This window comes from Octodon degus, unplaced genomic scaffold (genome assembly GCF_000260255.1).
Source record: "Octodon degus isolate 3935 unplaced genomic scaffold, OctDeg1.0 scaffold00040, whole genome shotgun sequence".
NCBI classification, from domain to species: Eukaryota; Metazoa; Chordata; class Mammalia; order Rodentia; family Octodontidae; genus Octodon; species Octodon degus.
Window position 1 is genome coordinate 9,418,327 of NW_004524616.1, and position 25,478 is coordinate 9,443,804.

The following is a 25,478-nucleotide window of genomic DNA, read 5'->3' on the forward strand; positions in this document are numbered from 1 at the left end:
AAAAAAAAATCCTAAGGAAGTTGCTTAACCTGTCTGGCCTTAGTTCTCTCATTTTAAAATAAGCATAGTTATAAAAATACCACTTCTTTTTTTACTATCATTAAATGGATATAGGAAGGCTTTTCTGCTTTTTTACATAGGGCATGCAGTCTTTCTTTTTTTATTTTGAAGAGAACAAAATGTTTTTTTAAAGCATTAAAAAAGTATACAGAAGGTCTAGGGATATAGCTCAGCAGCATAAGTGACTGCCTGGCAAATGCAAGGTCTGGAGTTCAGTTCCTGGGCCAGACCAAAATAAAAGAAGGAAGGAAAGGAAAGAAATGGAAAGAAACTACATAGAATTTCTAAAGAAGATAATAGGAAATCTGGGCCGGCCAAATAGCTCAGCAGATTAAAGCACCTGCAAGCAAGCACAGGTGCCTGGGGTTCGATCCCTGGGTCTGCTGTGCTGGCCCTGCCCATGGGGCATGCTGAGATGACAATTGAAACTGGACATGGTGGCACGCACCTGTAATCCCAGCTCTTGGGAGGCTGTAAATAGGCGGATCACTACGAGTCCAATCTAATAATGAGACCCTGAACACCCTATAGATCCTTCCCTAAACAATACAAAAAAAGAAAAAAACAAGATAATAGGAAATCAGCAGTGGTTGTTATATTGTATATTGTTATCTTCAAAGTAGTTGTTCATATTACCAGATATAGGCATGTAAAATTGTTCAAAACAATTAAGTATCAACTGTTCTTTTCAATAAAGCAATCGAAATTAGTAGTATAATTCTCTTTGCTATCATGTGTGTGTGTGTGTGTGTGTGTGTGTGTGTATTTCACTTCCTTCTTTCTTTTCTCCTTTCCCTTATCCCAGTTTTTCTTTCCTTTTGAACAGTTTCTTTCCCTTTCACAGTACCTATTGTACCTTTCAGATTTTAGTTACTCTTTCAGATTCTTACTCTAGGAAAATAAATACAATGTTTACACATGAGGGTCTGATTTCTTTCACTTATGAGTATAACCTCTAGTTGTGTCCATTTACCTATAAAAGTCTGGAGCTTATCTTTCTTTATAGCTGATTCATATTTCATTGTGTAAAAATGCCACATCTCTTTTTTCCATTCCTCAGGTGATGGGCATTTGAGTTGTTTCCCGATTTAGTTATGATAAATTATGCTGTTATAAACATGGGTGCACATATATCACTGTAGTATGATGTTTTCATTTCTTTTGGAAAAATACCCAACAGAGGGGTAGTTGAATCAAATGGTACCTCTAATCCTAGTTTTTTGAGGGTTATCCACACTAATTTCATAACAGCTGTACAAGCCTATATTCCCACCAATAGTGAAAAAGGATTCCTTTTTCCCCAAAGGCCCTCTAGCATTTATTGTTGGTCAATTTCTTGATAGCCATTCTTTCTTGGGTGAGATGGAATCTCATTGCTATTTTAAAATGCTTCTCTCAAATGATCAATGATGTTGAACATTTTTTTGTATATTTATTTGTAGTTTTTATTTTTTTCATCTGAGAATCATGTGTTTATCTCAGATACCGATTTTGATTAGGTCTTTGATTTTGGGGAGCCTGATTTTCTTTAATTCTTTATATATTCTAGATAGAAGTCCTTTGTCTGAGAGACAGTTGGTTAAAGTTCTGTTCTAGTTTGTGGATTTTAAAAAACACATCATAATAAGTATTTGCTACTATTTAGCTTCTGTTCATTTTTCATTCTTTGAGAATAAAATAGTATCTTGTTACATGCATATCTAAGACCAAATCATCTTCTAAACAAAACGGGGAGTGCTCTTGAGTCTATAAGATAGTTGTGTCTTAGTTGATTTTCAGTATGTACTTCAAATTAATAATTAAAAGAGTAATTTTTCAATTATTGATGTAAAAATGTAGACTCATCATTTTAAAATGCTGCTTTAAGGAAATGTACTTATTCAGCTTTAACGCTTTCTTATGTTGAAGACTTAGCTGTTGCATCTTCCTCGGCTTTCCCAGCACTGTGATGTCAGGGACGTAAGGGGAAAAGCATGGCTTTGGGGTTAGACACAGCTGCAGTCAGAACTAGTGCAGCTCCCTTGGCTGCCCTGGAGCCCAGTTCTGCCCCCCAGAATCCTGAAGGACTGCTGACTCCATGAAAGATGCACAGCAAGTCACTGGCTTACAATATTCAGCCCTTAGTAAGCATTGATCTCTGCCCTTCTCCCCTTTTGGCTTCATAGAATCAGATAAATCACCTGGAAGGTCTATGAGTCCCGAATGCCTATTTGTATAAATTAAAAATGGGAATATTTTTGTAAGATCAAAATGACATGAAAGAAATTTTTTCCATCGCCATACTGTCTAATTTGCTGGAAAGTACTTGGACTAGCAATAGCATAAGTTGTTTTCAAATGAATGGACATCATTATGACGTTGATTCTCATATTTCTTGGTCATATCTAATGATGTAAAGCATCTTCACGTTGGTATTAAAGAGAACTAAGGCAAATAGGAAAGACATTTGCATTAGTCAGGACGTGATTCCATTTGGGGGTGTGCGTAGCTCTGCCTTCAAGCTGTACCCTTATGCAGGTTCATGTGCGTAACTAACTGTTCACATTAATGAACGCTGAGTCAAGCCAGTAAAGATGATTTAGTGTCTTAGAACAAAGGGAAAACATGCCATGGAATCTGGAGCTTAATAGAGATGTGATCTGCTTCCTCCACAGATGTCGATGAGTGTGCAGAAAACATAAATCTGTGCGAGAATGGGCAGTGCCTCAACGTCCCCGGTGCATACCGCTGCGAGTGTGAGATGGGCTTCACACCAGCCTCGGACAGCAGGTCCTGCCAAGGTGGGTCACCAGCTCCAGCTCTTTTTCAGGTCACACCAGCTACTGCAGTGAGACCACAAAAAGGACTGTGAAGGCTCCATTTGGAAGAGCACGTGCTCCACATGTGAAAGCCACTCGTTTAAGCATGGATTATTTTGCAGAATGAATAATGACGAGAGCTGCTTTCAGCTTGTATGAAGTTTTCCTGGCCAAGGGCCAAGAGTTGGAAGTTTGGCTCATTTTTTAAAAAAATTTTTTTAATCACTAAAATGAATGACATGTGGTAGAGCTATTCCACTTTTCTATTACCTACCCTAACCATTCATGCATTTATTGAATTCCCAGAAATGCTTGGGTATTTTCCTTTTTATTTGAGTTGTATGTCTGGGTTGGAAGCCCTCTTTAGGGGTTGTAGGACTTCCCTGTGCTTCATAGTAACGTTACTCTCAAGTTAAGATGTCACACCACATCCTCAAAATGGGACTTTGTGTCTCGGATGATATCTTTCCAAGGAAAAGAATTGGGATTTTCTTTAAAATTAGAAAATCAATTCACATTATGTACTGTTTGGACCATCAATGTTTTATGGAGAGTGTGTCAATGAAGAAAGAAAAAAGGTTGAAAATAATCAATCATGATTCAGGATTCACAGGAAAACTTTTTTAAAAAGAAAGTCCAGGCTAAGTGATAAAAATGAAGACAGGTTATAGTCTTTCTTCATACTCTAGAGTCTAATGAAGGGAATAGAAGTAATTCTAGCACACACACAATCACATGCACACTCATCAACATCAAATTAGGCACAAGTTGTACATCCCAAGAAGATTAAAGAAGAGCCTAACTCTGCCTACCACCAAAAGAGGCTTTAAAGAGACAGTGTGCCTGAAAGAGCATTAGATTTTCTTATATACATCCACCAGTATGGACTGAACCAGGACAAGGAGGCAAAGAGTAGGCCTTGGAGAAGACAGCACTCGGCATTGTTGGCCTCCCTGCTTCTACGTTGACTTGGTAGATGGGCAAAGTCAAATCCATTTTCTACAAAGTAAGTTCAGAATGCACTATGTTTTTTGAAAACATGAGTCAGTGTGGGGAGGGAATTATATGCTTTGTCATCCCCATCACTTTGACAAAGACCTGGAAAAGGAGCAGGTCAACAGTAGCCAGACACTGTTGCCAACATGACTTTTTATGCATAGACAGAATTTCCTCTCTATAAATTCTTTCTTTAATCTGAAGCACAAACCCTTTTAGATCTTTTCCCCGGACTCCCCCTCAAGGTAATGCCAAACATCTTCGCTTTTAGTTTTCTCTTATGTCACTCCATTTGAGAGAAATCTCTACCTGAGAGGACAGCGGAGGACAGCACACAGGTCATTCACACTTACTTAGACATTCTGTTCCATATGGGAGAACAGCTACCTTTGAGACCTCTGCAGCCTTCTTTGGCTCGGCCTCCTTTTGTTTATTTATATCTTCTCTCTTGTATAAGGTCTGGCTCATTTGGAATAGTTTTATTGGATTTACCAACTTAATTCCTTGATGATTTCTCATGTAATTATAAATATATGCCTCTCAAAGCTGACCCTCTGATCCACATTTTCCACTCAGCACCTACTTCCAACACAAATTCTCAGAATTTCTGTAAAGTCACTAATATTGATGGAGTTGCCCATTAACCAGTGCTCTCTGGCAAAACAAGGGCTATAAAACCAAAGGGACCTCCACAGGGGCAAGCTGAGTGTCTTTGGATGGGTGCTCCTAGACATACACAATCTAGCCTACTGTTTGAAGAAAGAGCAAAGGCCAGGTCCCTCAGTGGAGAGAGCATGGAGCCCAGTGGTGCGGCTGCCACCCACATGCATCTTTTGTTCACCTTGGGAAACGTCAAGCTACTGAGGAGGCACTTCAATGAAATCCCTACCCCTATCTGCCTTGTAGATAGTGCCCTGGTGAAGGACAGGTGGCAGCAGACTGTCACCTAAACAGCATCAGAGTGAATAGAAACTCTTGGAGGGATAGACCAGTAGTATGTAAAGAAGCTGAAAATAATAGAAACTTCACAGGGATCCTATGCAGAAAGAAAAAATGTGGGACAAAATAAAGAACTAACACAGAATTTTAGAAAAAAACCTAAGGAGCAAAAAACAAATTGCCACTAAGTGTGAGCCACAGATGACCTCAATAAGAAAAAATGATGAAACAACTTCAAAGACAGAATTAAAATGCAGTAGACTAAATATTATAAAGGAAATTGATGAGGCAAAGGAAACAAAAAGTTGGAACCAACACAGCAAAATTAGAAAACTATTGAAGAGAAACAGCAAAAAGGAGAAGAGAGCCAGATGGAAGTGGAATAACTACATGGAGAAGGGGCTTGAGACAATCACAGTGAGCAAAAGAGAATTGCTACAAAAACAACAAAAAAGGAGCACAAGCATCAGTACAATTGGTGTCTCTGAAGTGTGGAGAGCCCAAAAAGTTAGGTAGAAAAAGCTATTAAGCAAACAAGCATTGTCCTGAAACAGAAGAAAGATCTAAATGTACAAAAACAAAACAAAAAAGAGCCAAATTATAAACAAAAACCTGTATTTGCTGTATTTGTCAGTTTTGGTCAGAGGAAAGAATTCAGGACTCCAGCTAGAAAAAGAGTCTTTTTTGTTTTGTTTGTTTTTGTGGAACCAGAGATTGGACTCAGGCTCTTGCACTTGTTAGGCAAGCGATTATTCAACTGAGCCATCTCCCCAGCCCCTAGAAAAGGAGTCTTGAGCTCTGTGAAATGCTGGTGACCAAGACACCGTAGACCTGCACACAGGACTCCGAGCAGACCGCTGACTGACGGCTCCCCACCTGATTACGAACAGCACACAGACTCACTCAGGAGAATAATTCAAGGGAAAATACCTTTATTTTTCATAAAAGTCCTTCTTTCTTGGGTGTGGAGGAACGAAACATGGCAAAACAGACAACAGAGAACTAGAAAGTTGAAGCAAAATTAGTGTTAAACTTTTTAAAGAACTATCACTGAACACTGGAAATAATCCCAAACTGCCACAGACATAGAGAATAGGAAAATAATACAAATAGCAAAGACAAAGAGAAGAATATACAAGTGTTAATTTTCTTACTTGTTATACAGAATCCATTAACACTAAAATTACATTTGAACTTTGGCATTAAACCAAATAATAAATTTTTACTATTTTTTATACTTTTTAATATTTCAAAAGTATTTTGGAAACTATTTTTGAGCAGTTTTTTGTTTTGTTGTGTTATTTTCTGTATAGTTTGTAGTCTCCTTTTTCTCTATTTTCTCTATCATTTGAATTTTTGAATAGAAATTTTATAAAAGTAAGACAGTACTTTTTTAAAATACCTTACTTTATACAACCTTTATATTATTTTGAGTAAGAAAAACATTCCTAATAAGTATATTTTAAAGTAAAATGCATTCCTGGTGAGATACTAATGCCCTTCCATTTTTCACTTCTTAAAAACTAACACAACTCAGTTATAGTCCAGCTTAGCGAATCTTTGCCTATTCTCTTTAGAGAGTATTCTCATTTTTCCTGACAAAAAGGAAGGCGTCTTTGCACATTAGTTGAACTTTTAAACATGATTTGAATCATACCTTAGATATGAGATGGTTGAAATAAAATATTTTAACTGGCAGAAGACCTCTTCTGAATTAAGATACAACTGTCTCAAGAGAGCAGTCCAGGGTGAGTTGGATCACTAGCCTAGAATGACATATATGGCCTGGATTCTTGGAATGTTAGACAATTTACGTATAAAAATGCCCATCTTTTTATGAGAAATACAGATTATTTCTCCAACTGTACATACCACAGGTATGCCTTCACCTTCTTTTTTGTTTTCTTTTTGTTTTTGTATGTAAGGGAAGGGTCTACAGGGTGTTCAGGGTCTCACTACTAGATCAGACTCGCAGCGATCTGCCCGTCTACAGCCTCCCAGGAGCTGGGATTACAGACACACTACCATGCCCAGTCTCAATTGCCATCTCAGCATGCCCTGGGGGCAGGGCTAACATGCCTTCATTTTTATGAGTATAGAACAATAAATTCACATGAATTGACGTGTAGCAAAGTCTCATGAAAGATTTGCACAAGCTGAATTCCCAGTCTTAATAGAGATACTTTATGAAATTTATAAGAAGATGTAGAAAGTGGAACATTTCATCATATGGCATTAAAATACCCTTTCTCTTTTTATAACTGACTTTAGGATAAGGCATGGGATTACAACATAAAAATGTATTGTTAATTTTAATGATGTCTTTAATATTTTTAAATTGCTACATATTTTTAAATTACCAACTATCGGATATTTGCACTAATTTTTAGAGTCTTTGAATTTGTTTTTATGTTTAGTATTTTACATTCATTCCTTTGACATACTTACATTTAGTTTTTCTATTTTTTATGCCTTAAGTCAACTCTTGTTGAAGTATATTATAGTCCAAGACAGTTAAACTATTAAACATCCATTTTATCAATGAAAATATTTTTGTATCTTAGTTCCATAGATAAGCTGTAGTTATTTTTACTTTATCTTTCTAATCAAAGAAAAATAAAATATTTACTACATATAAACATCAGAAGTTAGCAAAACTCACTTAAGTTAAATTAAAAATTTTAAATGCCAAAAAACAATTCAAATGCCTTTGTGAACATGGTTTTTTTTTTTAATCTTCAGATATCGATGAATGCTCTTTCCAGAACATTTGTGTCTTTGGGACATGCAATAATTTGCCGGGAATGTTTCACTGCATCTGTGATGATGGCTACGAGCTGGACAGAACTGGGGGGAACTGCACAGGTACAGCTCGTGAGGGGCTCGGCTGTGTGCATGAGTGGAAGCGAATATTCTGTGCTGCATATAAAAGCTGCTTAGATGGCTGCACGCCAGGCTGTGCACTAGATTGTGCATTTTTCTGAAACAGAATATATATATATATATATATATATATGTATGTATTGTGGTACCGGGGATTGAACTCAGAACCCTGCAATTACCAGGCAAGTGCTTGTTCTACTGAGCTATCTCCCTGGACCCAAAATTATATTCTGATGTTTACTTTTAATTGTAGCATTGATCTATTTATAGAGTTTAAATATCTAGTGTGAAATTAATAAAGTATGTATGTATTTGCTACATATTTATACTATAGATGTATGCATATAATAGTGATGGAAAAATATAGTGAATGTATAAATTTAAAAAACTATTACAATAAAAGATACATTGACATTTAACCCTCAAATACCCCCTTTGCTTCAAACACACATGCTCCGTTGTTCTTTACAAGTTTCTGAAGCAATTCTAGAAGTCCTCATTTGGAAGTGTGATTAAAAATACAGTGACTCCTGCCACCAGGCAGAATGCCAGCCACCAGAGAGGTGGGTACTTAGAACATGTTATTCTGTGTCTCCATCGACCTTGTTCATCAGATCTGGCATCATGGGACCTCTGGCGCTTTCCCGTAGTCAAAATGACCATGAAAGGTAAATGCTTGGAATCAATTGCAGACCATGGGGCAACCAAAGGAGCACAACTCAAAAAGCAGCTGCTTCAGAAAGCAGCAAGAACAGTAGGATAAGTGTGTTCAAAGTGATGGGAATATTCTGAGGGTCATTAATGGCAATGTATTTTTTACTGTGATATGATGTCTTTATTTAAAAATAAAAATTTTTAAATTTTTATCACGTCATACTTTTAGTTAAGCAAATAGGATTGTAATTTTTGCAACAAGTAATTACTTATTGAAGGTACTAAATGGCATTATCATAAATGGCATTGCTGTAACTTATTAGATACGGAACCTGACTTAGAAATATAAAGGAAGCTAAGATGTCTTTCATTGTGGTGAGTCTTTCCTAATGCTCTTTAATCTGCTGACAAGCAGAATACCCATGAATTCTTGGGGAAAGCGGCATGCATGGAAAAAGTGAAAATGCTAATGCAGGTGTTCAAATACTTACAGATATTGATGAGTGTGCAGATCCCATCAACTGTGTCAATGGCCTTTGTGTTAACACACCCGGTCGCTATGAATGTAACTGCCCACCCGATTTCCAGCTGAACCCCACTGGTGTGGGTTGTGTTGGTAAGTAAAAGCTGTACGGTATGAGCCAAGCAATACAAAGGTGAATATTTGAACTCCAGATAATAAAGTTTATGTGTGTTTGATAGTTAATTTACAAAGAATATAAGGTCATACTTCTGAAGTATTGCTGTGGCTGTGGAGGGGAAAGTAGGTGATAACTAGGTCAAGGGTGCAAGTAAAGGGGCTAGTTAGAGGACCATTCGCATAGCCCAGGTGAAGGGATCAGAGTCTGGAGTTCAAGATGTAGTGGTAGAGGGTGACTAGTAGGATTGCAGATATATCTTGAAGGAGGAATTGATAGACTGGACTGGATAAGAAATAATAGAAATCAAAGATGACATGGAGATTTTGAGTCTCTGCAGTGAGAAAAATGAACACAATTATTTATTGAAAATGCCAAAAATGGGGGGAGGGGAGATAGAGAAGATTTTGTATGTGAAAGAAACAGTAGCAAAAGTCTCCTTTTTAGACTTATTAACTTTGAAATAGCTATTAGATAAATTAAGAGAAAAAAATCAAATAGACAGTTGATTGCAAGGTCTAAAATTCAAAGGAGGGTTGGGGAGACAGCTCAGCAGTCTAAGCACCTTCCTGGCAAGCATAGGCACCCGAGTTTGAGTGTTGGTTCTGCATGCAGTGCTAGCCCCAGAACCCTGGGCATGCTGCGCCTGCATAGTGAGACCCTGTACCAAATAAATAAATAAATAAATAAATAAATAAATAAATAAATAAATTTTAAAAATAAAAATAAAATTCAGAGAAGATATGAAAAAATTATAAATTAGAGCACTCTCAGAAAAGAAAAAAAAAGAATATCACACTCTGCCAGCTAGGTGGTAACCATAGAAACAAGAGAAAGTGTGATTCATTTATTCTGTAAGGCAAGAAGTCTAAATTTCTCACATATTGTCTTTCTCCAATCCTGCAAGGCTCAGTCTGGAACGGAAATGAAACTATGAGGAGATGGAGATGTTGGGAAGGAAAGGAGAGATGGGATATCCAGTTTCTTTATGTGACACATAGTTTTAAGTTAATTTATCACAGCTCTGTCTCTATCATTCGTAAAGATCATTATACAGAAATTTCTTTTGTTAATACTATTGAAAGGTTCAGAAAGTCCCAAATGAGAATTCTTGTTTATGCCAGAAGTATATGGGAGTGCACTCTATATAGATTATTAAATACTGGAAAATTTGTCATAATTTACTGTATATGATTCCATTTTGATTTTTTTGTTTTGTTTTTATTATTTTTATGTATTTGGTAAAGGGTCTCCCTACACAGTGCGGACTCATAGTGATCTTCCTGTCTCAGCCTCCCCAGCTCTGGGATCACAGCTATGTGCCACCATACCATTCACCGTGGCTGGCTCAGCATGCATTAGGGGCAGGGCTGGCACAGCACGTGGTGCTGGGGATCAAACCCCAGTCCCTGTACTTGCTTAAGCAGGTGCTTATTCCACTGAGCTATCTCGCCAGCTCTCATGATTCCATTTGGAAAAGGTTTAAAGAGGTTGTTTGTGGTAAAGACTGACATAAATGAACCTTCCATATTAATATGCAAAATTTGAAGTGCATTCTTTGCATATCTTTCCCTTAAGAAGTTCTCATGATAGCAAGAGCAATTTTAAGGTCCTTTGTTGCTTTGCAGACAACCGTGTGGGCAACTGCTACCTGAAGTTTGGTCCTCGAGGGGATGGAAGTCTCTCCTGCAACACTGAGATTGGGGTGGGCGTGAGTCGTTCCTCCTGCTGCTGCTCTCTGGGGAAGGCCTGGGGAAACCCCTGTGAGACCTGCCCCCCTGTCAATAGCAGTAAGTATGTGGCCAAAGACACAGAAGGGAACAAACATTGGGATCTAAAAGCAAGTTGCCACTTTACTGAGGGCTGGGAGCAGAGCAAGGAGTGGGAGATGGAATTTAGACTATTCTGATTATTATGTGAAATCAGCCCAGCAGTGTTTTTTATAAAAGGAATTTGATTTCCTCCTTATTTTTCGTATGTTTGAAAGTAGAGTGTTTAAGCACGTTCCTCACAATATCAAAGATGAAGCCTACTCCTGGTTCTTCTCAGACATGATTAGTTGAGGTTCATAGGTGGCTTATATTACTGAAGTCTGTCATAGAATAATTGAACTTCATTTTTTTTTTTTTTTTTTTTTTTTTTTTGCGAAACTGGGGATTGAACTCAGGCCCTTGTGCATACCAGAGAAGCGCTTATTCCACTGAGCCATCTGCCCGGCCCCAGAATACCTTAAATTGAAACATGTATTTCTGTGTGCATGTGTACCCAAATATGTATACTACAAAGTCATTCGGTCTTTGTTTCCTGTCAAAGAAAGTTGTGATACGATTATCCGTGAACTTTCCCTTTGAAAACAAATGGCTTTTTCTGTTTCACTGTGTATAGCATTTAGGAACAAATTATCTTTTTTCAAGTAAAATGTAATATGCAAGTGAATTTGAGAGGACAGTGGGGAAATCCAGATGCCTCCAGGAGGAGGTGTGTTGTGATTCTCTCAGTTTCTGAGTGCTTGTGCACAGCCTCAGCCATTTGGACCCCAACATAAAACCTCTTCTTCATTCTTCTGCAGCTGAATACTACACCCTGTGTCCTGGGGGTGAAGGCTTTCGACCTAACCCCATCACCATCATCTTAGAAGGTGAGCTTATCACCCCTTGTTGCCTAGGCCTAAGTAAAGAGTTTATTTTAGGGAAGGGAGGTATGAAAGTAGGTGTGGGGCAGTACCACCAAGAAGACTTAGAAGTATGGAAGATGGGCTATCATTTGCTAGGATGTGACATACCTACTTGTATGAAGAATGACAAAAGTAGATGATACATTGGCAGGATCCAATATCTGCTTGTTCTGCAGAATAATTCTCCTTCCGCATAGTCTCCAATTTGCTTTTATCAGTGTTCTTGGGAAATGGCGAAGTTCTGTGGCAAAGCGGAGAAAGCTGAAGGTCTGAATAAACCCACCACCACAGCTCAGCTGTTTGGATGCCTTCATACCTGGGGGCCTTCTGAGCTCACAAGGCTCTGACCTTAACTCGCCTCTCACAATGGTGCGTGGGGCTATGAACTGTCTTTCCCTTTGTAGACATTGATGAGTGCCAGGAGTTGCCAGGTCTCTGCCAGGGTGGAAACTGTATCAACACCTTCGGGAGCTTCCAGTGTGAGTGCCCGCAAGGCTACTACCTCAGCGAGGAAACCCGCATCTGTGAAGGTGAGGCGGCTTGAGCTTGCTGCTCATGTAACTGTCAGAACTGCTCTTTCATTTTCATATCAGTGTTGCTGTTGATCGATGATAGATTAAACTGGGGCTTGCTTGTTATAATCTGTTACTGCATTTCTGAGGTGATGAGATACAAGTGGGTGAGATGGAGCAGTGTGAAAGCATACAAGAAGTTAGTAGTATACATATTGATGAGAATTATATTTTGTGTAGGAAACGTAGCTGGAGGTAAGCTTGACTATTAAGTTAATATTGTTCCATTCTGATACTGTTGGACATAATATCAAGTTCAAAGATTGGACAAATTAAGCCAGCTGTGATGGTACATGCCTGTAATTCCAGCACTCGGGAGGCTGAGGCAGAAAGATTGCTACAAGTTCCAGGCCAGCCTGGGCTACAATGTGAGTTCAAGGCCAGCCTGAATTGCATAGTGAGACGCTGTCTCAAAAAGACAAAGGGAAAAAAAAAAAAAAGATAGGATAAATCCCTTTTGCTTCTCTTGTCGCTTACCACCTGACCCTGTGACTGCCCTTGTCAGGAGCTTGTCTCCCCACTATGTTGTGGTGGAGGCTGTGGTGGGGCTCCTCGAGGTTCATTTCTTACTGTTCTCCATCACTACACATTCTGTTTTGCAGTAGAATGTCAGTTTATTTGTGAATGAACAACTGCTTCTTACAAAGAACAACTAAACAACATTTTCAGCCTTCTGAAATAGGAATGTAATAAATAAATTCATCTGGAAGAACTGTGACTTAATAAAGAAAACAATAAGTAGCTACCCAGGTTCTAGATTCCCTGAAGCGATATTGATTTGAATGGAACTGCAAAAGTAAAGGCTGTCAGAATCAACCTTTAGCTTAAACCTTAGATTAGATAATGTAAGAGAAATGAGGGTCTTAAATTCTACTTTTTTATTAATTTTATTGAGAAACAAATAGCAATGATACATTTTCAAAACTGATTAATAGGACAGTTACAATAATTAATACATTGCATATTATTGTCTTCATAGTGATTATTCATAGTACAAGATGCAGACATGATATCCTTTCCAACCACTATTAGTACAAATCTTTCTTCTCATTGAATTAGGAGAAAGTAGTTTGGCTAAGATCAAGTGTAGTATCTGTTCTTATCAATTTTACTTTATTTTTTTTTAAATTTTTTTTAACATTTATTTTGTGTGTGTGTGTGTGTGTGTGTGTGTGGCCAGCTCAGCCCACCAGGGGGCGCGGCTGGCTGGCATGTGGTGCTGGAGGATCGAACCGCGGTTCCTGTGCTTTGCCAAGCTTGTTCCAAGTAGGTGCTTTAGACCACTGAGCCATCTCTCCAGCCCTCAATTTTACTTTAAAAACAATTATTTTTGCTACTTTAGAATAATTTCTTTCTATGAGTTTTTTTTTTAATATTGGGGACTTTTCTTTTGAAGAAAGACAAATTGTGTCATATAAATGCATATCATGGGATATTTTCTTTATTTTTTGAGTTTTCTATAAATGAGGAATGCCTATGCTTTGTTCAATAATCTAAATAACAGACCCACAAAAATACCTCCATTAATGCATAGACATTCTTGTTACTGTAGATATTGATGAATGTTTTGCACATCCTGGTGTGTGTGGGCCTGGGACCTGCTATAACACCCTAGGAAACTACACCTGCATTTGCCCGCCTGAGTACATGCAGGTCAACGGTGGTCACAACTGCATGGGTGAGTAGAGGCCACTGACAGTCACTGAGGAGGGCACTGTTGTTGACTTCACAAATGAGGCAATTCTGTCTCAGAGCTATTGCGCAGAAAGTTTGGGAATTAAATCTTCATGAATGAAGAGTCACAGAGTCTCATCAGCTATTGAATGTGTGTCATATTCTTTTTAAATTTTATTTTGAAGAATAAAACAAAGACAAATATGTAACAATACATATGGTATAGATTTTCAAAACAAGAATAGCAACTTAACAGTGGTTGTTATAGTACATATTGTTTTCATCAACTCTGTTAATCACATTAACAGATAAAGTTGTGGAAGATTGGACAAATAATTGAACATTAAAGCTTGCTTTCAATAAACCTTAGGTTTTTTTCCTTGTCCTTTTTACTTTTAAATTCTTTGACTTTTGGCTTTTATAGTTATATTTTTTAACATCTATAGAAAAAATTGCCACCAGTTTTATATTCTTAAATAATTTTAATTCTCCATGTATGTAAATTTAAAATAAGAGTATGTAAAATTACTACTTGTTAAATGGTTTTTAAGTAGAGAAATGAATGTATATAAATTATCACCCTATAAAATTATGAATGAAAATTTCTATCTAGAAATAGGAGAGATGTTAATCTCAAAATTATTTACCAGCTTACAGAATTTCTTTAAGATGTCTGTGAATGCGCAGGAGCTTTTTCAGTTACTACTGACGGAAGCGTGATGTGCACAGGTGAGTGAGCCCAGCCACAACTGCTGATCCCACGCTGGTTTGTTTCTTCATGTAGATATGAGGAAAAGCTTTTGTTACCGAAGCTATAATGGAACCACGTGTGAGAATGAGTTGCCTTTTAACGTGACGAAGAGGATGTGCTGCTGCACGTACAATGTGGGCAAAGCGTGGAACAAGCCGTGTGAACCGTGCCCAACGCCAGGGACAGGTAAGCGTGCAGCTGGCGCTGCTGCCGGAGGCCAAGATGGCAGTGCCTGCATGTGCATAGCTGTGGAGGACGAGGGCAAGCTTCCCAAGCCAGAGAAGCTCAGTTCTGAAAATATGTGGGCGTGGTCTAAACTCGGTTCCCAAGTGGCCCCCTTCAAATCTAATTTCTCAGATGAGTGATGACTCCTTCACATCCTGAAAAGACTCCATTTCTACAAGCGTTAGTTTTTAGCATTGGTCCGTTTAAACTCTTACCTTATACAGTCTTGTACTGATTTATTCATTGAATAAGTGCTTAATGAGCATCTATTATGTGTCACTGAAAGTACATTTTAATAAATAATTTAAAAGCCATCAAGTTCATTATCTTTTTTAATTCAGTTTTGAAAAAATATGGAAAAATGTATTTGATGAACAAAATTTTATATGGTTTTTCACAGTGTTATACTTTTTGACTCTGACTTAAATGAAGTTCTTAAAAATATGAGCTTGTCTTTACATGATAGTATTTGTCTTACATGCATTTTTTGAAAGAAAATACTTGGCTTAAAAACTACTTGGCTTAAAATGGTTACCCATTCAGGTTCTCTTGTGGTCTTTAGAGTAGTAACGTTTAACACCTATAAATGTGAGTTGAATCAGTGGGACAAGTAAGAAATAGTGATTATACATTTGCTACCAAATATTGCTTGTGTAGCATACTTTTAAGTGTATCATTTAAAGTGATGATGAAATAAATTTAAGTTGTTGAAGTGACATGAGTCTTTTGCAAAGTGGCTCAGATTCAGTAGTCAAGTGGATTTCCCTCAGCTCCATTTTGCCACAGTAAGTTCCATAAAATTAGAAAAGTTGTACAATTCTTATCTTCTGGGTATCTTCCCGGAAGAATTAAAAGCATCATATAACACTGATAGGTGTGCACCCATGTTTATAGCAGCACAGATTTCAATAGCTAAATCTTGGAAATAGCCCAAATGCCCATCACCTGATGAATGGATAAAGATGTGGGGGTGTTATATAATATTTATGTAATTTATAATCAATATATTTATATAATTCTATATAATATTTATGTAATAGAGTGTTACTTGGCCATAAAAGATAACCATGAGGTATTTCTCGGTAAACAGAAGCACCTTGAGACCATACTTTTTTTTAAGTGAAGTAAATCAGACACACATATAAACAACGGATTGTCTCTCTAATGTGAAGAACTGAAAGAGTGAACAAGGACCAAAATGCACAATAGATACTGTGAAATGAAAAAAAGTATTCAAAAGGAAAGAGGAACTAGAGTGGAGAAGGGGGGAAAGAAGGAAAGGGGAGAAAACAATTTTAAAAAAGGATAAAATGAAAAAAGCTTTGTAAATAAGAGAAAGATGGGTTGAAGGGAGTGGAGGGGATTGAAAAAAAAGAGGACTCAAAATATATTATGTATGGTACAAATTCCCTATGATGAATATGGTCATTATGTATATCTAAAAATGTACTGATAAACTTAATTAAAAATATAACAAAACTAAGTAATTAGAAATTAAGATCACTGGTTTGGGGAAGTAAAATACTACTTTTCTTTGAGAAAGAACAAGAAAAACTTAGGTTTGAGAAATAAGTCTATATTTAACCCAAGGTCTACAACTTTTTGTGTGACCTTTTGTAAAAAAAATCTATCTTTTCTGCAACTATTTTCTCATCTGTAAAACATGGAAAATAGTGAAAAATTCATGTGGTTATAATAATGATAATTATAACATTAAATATAAATTCTAATTTCATATTACTAGGAAATTAAAAATCATTAAATTGGTTCTCAGTGTATATTACTAGATACAATCTATAAAAATCTCTGCCCAGATCTTGGAAATATAAATATGTATTGCAAATTTTGCCTAATACTCTTTTTAGGACTTTGACTTGTTTATGTAACAGTGGGTATCAGAAGGAGTTTGCTTCATTAATTGGGTATTCTTTGAAACATGTATTGATTTGATAAATTGTGTGTAGGAATAACTTATAGCCTCTTTTGTCTCACAATTAATTGTTTTTTGTCACTCAAATTTCACATTTCAACAAATACAAATACACATTTATGGTTTCTTTAAAAAGGAACAAGATTTAGAACCGGGGAGATGGCTCAGTAGAATAAGCGCTTGCCTGGCAAGCACAAGGGCCTGAGTTCAATCCCCAGTTCCGCCAAAAAAAAAAAAGGAACACAATTTGCGTCTCATTCATTCTTCACTGGTAACCTGTTTCTCTACTACAAAATAATTTTGCACGTCTGTATCCTTGTGCAATCATAGACTGTTTTTCAATTCATGTGCTGATCTTTTTTTAATCTATGTAAACTGGGTCATTTTTTAAATTGCTGTGTAAGAAAACAATTTAAATACCTAAGTAAATGTTTTGAATTTTGTAATGATTTACCATCTAATAGAGTAGTAAAAATTGATATAAATAGCAGTGGTAAAGAATGCTTGTATCTCCTTTTTTTAAGACTATGAAGAGTTTATGGACAAAAAGAAAACTTCTAAGAGAGACAGAAAAGGGTCTGGAAAGTTGGTTAACCAACTCCCACTTTTTTACATCTACAATAACTGTTACTGTTTTTACAGTAACAGGCATTGTTGTCAAATGACTATCATAGAAATTGAAATGTCAGGTTGAGAATGATAAAAAAAAATATTTGTGAAAGTTGTGCCTTGTAAAATGTTTCTGTGAGTGAGAATGTTAAAAATGCGTTGTTCTGTTTATGTTTTAAAGCTGACTTTAAAAACATATGTGGAAATATTCCTGGATTCACCTTTGACATTCACACAGGAAAAGCTGTTGGTGAGTTTTCCCAAATTGTGTGTGTGTGTGTGTGTGTGTGTGTGTGTGTGTGTGTGTTGGAGGCAGTGTAAGAATTTATTCATGATTTTTAATTTACGAGTGCCACTGTCTACAGCCACACCACCCTGAACACATCTCATGTTGTCTGATCTCGGAAGCTAAGCAGGGGCAGGCTTGGTTAGTACCTGAGTGAGAGTACTGCAAAATATGACGATCTGGATCCTAATCTAATCTAATTACTCAAAAGAAAAATAATGTTCTTGGATTCTAACCAGTGGTGTTATTCCATCAGCATAGTCAGGTGATGAAGTTATGACAACTACATGACAACTTCAGGGCTTCCTGAACACCATACAAATACTTCAGTTTTCCTGTTATACACACTGTATTATATGACTCAGTAATTCACCTTCTTTTAACCTTTAGTTCCTGTTTCAGAAGTACTAAGTATATATTTAGGATTTTAGTATACTTTTTATTGGTCTAATTATGAATTTGCAGAATTACTATTCACATAAAGTCTTTCTTTCTGTTCCTCACTTTTCTTTCTCAAAAGCAATTTAAGTCTCTATTGAACAGTAAGCTAATTTACCACTATGTGTGTATGTAACAAAATCCATACATTTAAGGTAACGTAAGTATCAGATGAATAGCATCAATTAAGATGACCTGACGTACTTGAGAAGCTTGAGAAGGAGCTTGATTCTGCAAGGAGTTTACTTGTCACACTGACACTAAGAACACTTGGTACGTTTTGCCATACACTTCAATTCTTTCCATTGCTGGTTAGAAGAACTAATGTATTTTATGGTCTCTGTGTTCTCATAAACCACAAAACCATTCACGCTGGTATATATTTGATTATTGTGACGTTGAATATGTTTTCTCATTCCTGGATCCACATGGCATTATTTGAGGTTGAATGGTAAATACATTAAGCAGAACCACATCCATTTTACCAAATCTGCTCAATTTCAGACATTGATGAATGCAAGGAGATTCCAGGCATTTGTGCAAATGGTGTGTGCATTAACCAGATCGGCAGCTTCCGCTGTGAATGCCCTACAGGATTCAGTTACAATGACCTACTGTTGGTCTGTGAAGGTAATCTGGCTAAATGATGTCCCTCTTGCATAGTTTGGTACACAAAAATGCTTTCTAGGTAGTTTCCCAAGTGTTTGCAATCCTTCTGCTGTTAAAATGTGGTCATCGCAGTGTTGACACGCGTGTGGTCCTGAAGCAATGAGGGAAACTCTGCTTTTTCAGACATTGACGAGTGCAGCAATGGCGAGAATCTCTGCCAGCGCAACGCGGACTGCATCAACAGCCCGGGCAGCTACCGCTGTGAATGTGCTGCGGGCTTCAAGCTTTCCCCCAACGGAGCCTGTGTGGGTAAGAAACAGCTGAGCATGGCTTCATTAGATTTCCTACCCTAAAAGAGGCCCGTGCTTCCCTATCAAAAAGGCCTTCACGAGTGATTTTCAAAAGATTTTTCTCGGGCCTGGGAGATGGGTCAGTGGAATAAGCGCTTCCCTGGCAAGTGCAGGGGCCTGAGTTCAATCTCTGGTTCTGCCAAAAAAAAAAAAAGATTTTCAGTTTCACTCTCTTCATTTATAATGGGCTTATTTCAATGTAAATTACTTTGTTAAGAAAAGAAATTATTTTTGTTGAGCCAGCGAGATAGCTCAGCAGACTAAGACTTAGGCAAACACAGGGACCTAGGTTTGATCCCAACACTGCATGCCATGCCCACCCTCCCCCCCCCCGGGACACACTGAGCCGGAGACCAGGTCTGAGCAGGGTGGCACAAGCCTATAATCCCAGCACTAGGGAGGCTGCAAACAGGAGGATCACTATGAGTCAGAGCTGTGTAGTGAGACCCTGTACCAAAGACATTAAAAATATAATAGTACAATATGAATAAATTTATAAATTTATTTTTATAAGATATAAAGATATAAATAAACAAAGAAATTCTTTCAGTAGATTTCCCTAGGATAAAATAGTATCCTTGAGATATGAATCAGCCTGAAAAGTTACATGATTAAAAAAAGGATACTTGAAAGTCTTGCTTATTTTGATTTTGCTATTGTTATGGTTCATTTTCAGCCTGTCTGTAATAATTAATAGCAGGTTAGAGAAATTCATCTGTGAAAAATGAAAGGATCTTAATAAAAATCAGATATGTCTAACATGTGTTTTATTTCTTTTTTTTCAAGATCGAAACGAATGTTTGGAAATTCCTAACGTTTGCAGTCATGGCCTGTGTGTTGACTTGCAGGGAAGTTACCAGTGCGTCTGCCACAATGGCTTCAAGGCGTCTCAGGACCAGACCATGTGCATGGGTGAGGACACGCAGTTTTGGGGGGAAACAGGAACAAGACTGGAGGAGAGCTGCCATGGGGGCATCACATGGCATCAGGAGCTACCTCGTCTGTGCCAGGTTCAACTGTCTAGGCAGAGTTTGTGAGCAAAGGCAGACAGGGCAGTGTGTTCCTCGACGCAGGCTCTTGGCCTTTTTCCCTAGAAGATGTCCCTGTTTTGTGACGTGCAGTCTGAGAAATTCACCCCAAGGCCAGCTGTCCTTTTCCTCTCTGCGTGTTCCCCTCAGGACAGCATTTTGGAATGCAGGGGAGCACAGTAAGAGTGACAGTATTTTTAAAAGATATTTTTACCCATGCGCATGGGTAAGCCATCTTTGTGCACAGATTACCGAATACTTTGGAATTTGCCTGCATCTTTTGTATTTTATCTCTTGAAATAATTATGGAAGCCAACAGAAAATCATTCAGGAACTCCCAGTAGCTAGCAGAATGGTTACTTAAGTGATGATAGTGTACAGCTAACACTTGCTGAGCTGATAATTAACAAGTTTTTAGAAGCCAGGACTGATGTCAGCGGCTGGCTCAGCTGCGGCCCAGCATCCTCCCTGTGTGCTCTGCACTTGAAAGAACAAAATTGAGTTTAAAACTTGGCTCTTTGTAATAGTATGTTTTCCATATAGAAAAACCCAGAGCTGTTCAGTTACTTTTGGTATTCAAAATACTGTCCAGATGAATATCAAACTCAAAGTTGCTTGTTGTGGGCTTCGTTTCCTTCATGGTATCTCTGTGCTACAAGGAACACCTAGGGGGTGTCTGGGCTCCATTATCACCTAAGACCCCAGCCCCAGCCCCTAGATTGTTCCCATAGAGATAGGCAAAATGCTCTGTTTGTCTGAAAATATTCCAACACTGGACCTATTACAAGGACTTTCTGAGAATAGTTGTGCATTCTTCTCCATTCTACACTCCCAGAGAATGATTGTGCCAAAAAAAAAAAAAAATGAGATTTAAAATTCAAAAGTTCACATGGGAAAAGTATTTCCCTCTTCTGAACAATTCTTCCATGTATATGTCTGTCCAACTCCTACCCAGCACTTCCTTCCTGAAAAAAAGAGCCTTTCTTCTTCCTTCCCATGGAAGTCTCAGCAGACTGGGATTCCTACCCATGGAACCTGCTCTGATGCAATGCTTGAACTTTCTAAGTTTTGTTTGCTTTGGGATATCAGAAATTGAACCCAGGACCGTTGTAATGAGCTACACCCTTAGCCAATTTTATTTTTTATTTTGAGTTCAGCCTTGCTAAGTTCCCTGGGCTTGGCTTGCACTTGAAATCCTCCTACCTCAGCAGCCCTAAATTCTGGGATTCTAGGCATGTGGACCATGCTTCATTTCTAAATATTTTCTTGCTTCTTTTGGCAGGGAGGCAAGTAGGCTAGTAATACTGAGTTCAAACTAAATTCTAATCAGGATTCCACCACAAGCTTTTGCAATTCTTAGTAGAATAAGTTGCTTTAATACTTCAAAAGACAACTTTACTTATAATTAATGAGCAAAATGTTAATTAAAATATCTCCTCCTAACTAAAGGGTCTTGCTTAGGCTACTTAGGTACACTCCAAGGGCCTATACATCATTAAGCTATATTTTTATGACTTTGTTATTCTTAATTTTCTGTACCACAGATTTATCTTCCTCAAATAAATATGCGTCCCTAGCATGATGCTGGAAAAACCTAAGTAATTTAGTAGTTAGCAAAAATAGAAAAGTTGAATAACTTTTTTTCTAGTCACACATTAAATTCCTTTCTTTGTAGATGTGGATGAGTGTGAGCGGCATCCTTGTGGGAACGGGACTTGTAAAAACACCGTGGGATCCTACAACTGTCTGTGCTACCCAGGATTTGAACTTACCCATAACAACGATTGCCTTGGTAAGTGCTTCCAGCAGTCCCATCTGGCTTCTATTTCTTTTCCTCGTAGTACAGGTCAATAAAACATAAAACCAAAGAATGAAAATAATTTCTATTAAAATTAGAAATATATACCCAAAAGTGTGTCATGTCATTCACTAATTTCTAGTTAACTAAAGCCATTTATTGGCCTAAGCAATCATAGGGCAGCACACAGTTTTGAGCATTTTTATGGATGAACTAGTCAATCCAGAAAAAAAGATCTAGGTAATTACATATTGGGGCCGATTTATTGTTTTGCTTATTTTTAAGTAAATTCAAGGTTAGACTTTTAATTGTTTCAGTGTTGTCACAAATATTTTATAGAAGTCCTTCTTTTTTTGCATCCAAATACCGGCAACCTTCTACTTACTGACATGCTGTGTTTTAAAATTTACCTTCCCACCAAGGAGAGAGTTTAGCGGCTTAAGTGCCTGCCTGGCAAGTACAGTCCTGAATTTGATCTCTGGTACCAGTGAATGAGTGAATGAATTAATCAATGCACTTTTGCCCTGCTTTTGAAGCCCGGGTGCTTTTTACCACAAAAATCTTGCAAGTGGCTGGGCCTCCCCAGCAGCTCAGCAGTCTGTTCTGGTCATCAGACAGGATTTCAGCCCTTGGCCCAGGCTAGCATACGAACTGGACATGGGAAGTAGTAGTGAGTGGGAGTGGTTCCTGATGCGGATGGAAGAAATGCTAAAAATAACAGCAGACATGTGCTCTTTATTGCCCACTTGCCAGGAGCAAGCCTTGGTGAGGCACACGAAGTAATTCAGGCTTTTGACCACTGGGGGATCATCACACCTTAGTTGTACCTCCTGCTTTAAACTGCCATTTGTTCCTGTTGGTTTTCTTTATTTTTCAGAATTTTGTAGTTATGAAAAAATTGTGGCTAAGTGAACATTTTATTCAACTTTTTTTTTATGTATTTGGTATAGGGTCTTACTATGCAGCTCAGACTCATAGTGATCCTGCTGTTTTCAGCCTCCCAAGTGCTGGGATTACAGGTGTATGCAACCACACCCAGTCTCAGTGGCCAGCTCGATGCACCTGGGGGCAGGGCCAGAGTGGTATGTGGTGCTGGCAGTTGAACCCTGGTCCCTGCGCTTGCTCAAGCGGGTGTTTAATCCGCTGAGCTACCTTGTCAGCCTTGTTCAACTGTCTTGACTAAAGTTTCTCAGACTCAAAGTAGACAACCCAGGAAAATGCTCACATATGATCAATTTAAAACTTAACCTAACCCTTACTGTCCTTTTTCCATAAATTACGTGCACATCTGCAGTGCTGAAGTGTTTCTCACTCTGCATACCAGTTTGGTTTTTGTTCTTGTGATGCTAGATACCAAATACCAGCAGCCTCCAACTTTTAACTGCTTATAAATCCAAGAGTTATATTAATGTAAAAAAAATACCTTGAGGTCGAAATACAGTAGGGATCTTTTCTAAGTTAGGAGTTATGCTAGTCTTCCGTGTGCCCTTTTCCTCTGTGCTGATGAGGAATTGTAGAGTTTTATAACTGTGATTTGCAGCTTCAGTTTGTACAGTGATGCACTGTAGGAGTCTCTGAAAGGCTGCCTCCCCTTCACTTACAGACATAGATGAGTGCAGCTCCTTTTTCGGTCAGGTGTGCAGGAATGGACGATGCTTTAATGAAATTGGATCCTTCAAGTGTTTATGTAATGAAGGCTATGAACTTACTCCAGACGGCAAAAACTGTATAGGTAAGAATCACAGCAGTAGTCTTTGTGTCACTTTTAGTACGAAATCATGTGTCTCTCCATACAGACAGACACAAGTAACTCATTTACATTTCATCTGATCTTAAGGTACCATGAAAATAATGTGAAATGTTGGTATATGATATTACCCACAGTTAGGAATGTATCAATCAGCAGTGTTTTATTGGGGCAGAACTTGAAGTTGTCCATGTCTCAATAAAAGTAGGCAAAAGAAACCCATAAAAAATTAACAACTTGCCAAATAAGCACTACCCAATGTATCAGAAAAGTGTCCCAGGGAATATTTGTCCACAGTAACCTTGTAGATAGTGGGCCCAAGAAAAATGCAGAATGCATGGTTTTTTGGAGGGAAAATTGGGTGGTGCTAGGGATTAAGCCAGTCAACACACCCTAGGTCAGCACTGTATCCCGAGCTACATCCCCAGCCCTGAATTCTTGTTGACAGCATTCAGAAAACAAATCTATGTAAGAATCATCTCATGTTTTAATTGTCTTTCCTCTCATTTCTCTCTAAAGATACTAATGAGTGTGTTGCCCTTCCTGGCTCTTGTTCCCCTGGGACCTGTCAGAATTTGGAAGGGTCCTTCAGGTGCATCTGTCCGCCAGGATATGAAGTAAAGAGTGAAAACTGCATTGGTAAGACTAACATGCATGCCGAACTGTGCAGGGTAATAATACTTGGTGCAGACTCTGAAATTTATGGCATTCCAACCCCTGCAAGTATGCTGACCCAAGCAATTAAACATATAGCTGCCTACATCTGTTTTATTGAACCATCAGAAATGATTTGATGGTGGTGGAATGGAATAAGTAAAAATCTTAGGGATGTGGGATTTTTTTCATCAACAGAAATCTTAGGCTGGTCTAGGAATTTTCATCAAATTCTAATCTTTTTTCCAAATGTCAACAGAGACTTTCTACTGAATTTAAAGAGTGTCTACAAAAATTGTAATCTTTGGCACCCAACTATAAAACCATTATTAAAGGTGCAAGGGTCCTAGAAATGTGAGGCAGAATGTCTTGACAATTCTGCTGAGACTCCCCCCCCCCCGCATCCCCAGGGAAAGCCTCATGTCAAAACAGAATATATTAATCCATGTGTCAGAACAGATGTTTTTCTGTTGAAATTCTTCCAGCGCAAAAGAGCATAGCAACCACATCAAAAGTGGGTCGCAAAATTGCCTGGTGGACATGATGAAGGCTGACCTTTTTTCAGTTTGCCTTATTTCAGTTTTATACAAATTATTTTTTACAGCCTTGTTGAAATCCAGAAGCACCAGCATCTTAGGGTAGTTTTTCTAATGTGAAGGAATTGCTAATAATTTTCTTTTTGCCTTTAATAGGCATTTTTTAAAACTTCTATCACCTTTGGCAAGATTCCTTCTAGACCTAGATAATGTTTACATTCAAAAGATTGATAAAACTGTAAGAAGCCCTTTACTTCATAGGATTTGGTTATGTGTCAAGCCATATAATTAAACATTATGGGTATTCATGGCCTTTGGATTTTCTCCCATTGTGTAGGTTATTATAATATTGCCCAGGGTTTTAATACTTAACAATAAATAAGTAGCACTTCCCTGGCAAGCACCAGGACCTGAGTTCAATCCCCAGTTCTACAAAAATAAAAAAAATTTAAAACCAATAAATAAGTAGTCATATCAGAATCATCTTGGTAAGCTTTATGAAAAATTTAAGATCTTCTCTTTCCACTATTTGTTTTTTTGCTATGTAATCCTGATTCTTCATTGTGTCTGTCATCTGCTCCTCATGGAACAATGACAGCAGCAGAGGATGATATCTATTAGGAGAGAAG

The 25,478-nt window shown here is 37.9% G+C and overlaps 1 protein-coding gene across 1 annotated transcript in view; it reads left to right on the forward strand.

The window, feature by feature from the left end:
- Positions 1-25,478, forward strand: part of Fbn2 (fibrillin 2) — a 240,570-nt gene that overhangs the window by 179,423 nt on the left and 35,669 nt on the right. The window contains exons 34-48 of the mRNA XM_004631315.1: positions 2,715-2,840; positions 7,536-7,658; positions 8,824-8,946; positions 10,597-10,758; positions 11,538-11,606; positions 12,047-12,172; positions 13,767-13,892; positions 14,673-14,825; positions 17,585-17,653; positions 18,632-18,757; positions 18,920-19,045; positions 19,873-19,998; positions 21,790-21,906; positions 23,516-23,644; positions 24,179-24,298. Coding sequence (XP_004631372.1) covers positions 2,715-2,840; positions 7,536-7,658; positions 8,824-8,946; positions 10,597-10,758; positions 11,538-11,606; positions 12,047-12,172; positions 13,767-13,892; positions 14,673-14,825; positions 17,585-17,653; positions 18,632-18,757; positions 18,920-19,045; positions 19,873-19,998; positions 21,790-21,906; positions 23,516-23,644; positions 24,179-24,298 — 1,821 coding nt within the window. The remainder of the gene's footprint in view (positions 1-2,714; positions 2,841-7,535; positions 7,659-8,823; positions 8,947-10,596; positions 10,759-11,537; positions 11,607-12,046; positions 12,173-13,766; positions 13,893-14,672; positions 14,826-17,584; positions 17,654-18,631; positions 18,758-18,919; positions 19,046-19,872; positions 19,999-21,789; positions 21,907-23,515; positions 23,645-24,178; positions 24,299-25,478) is intronic.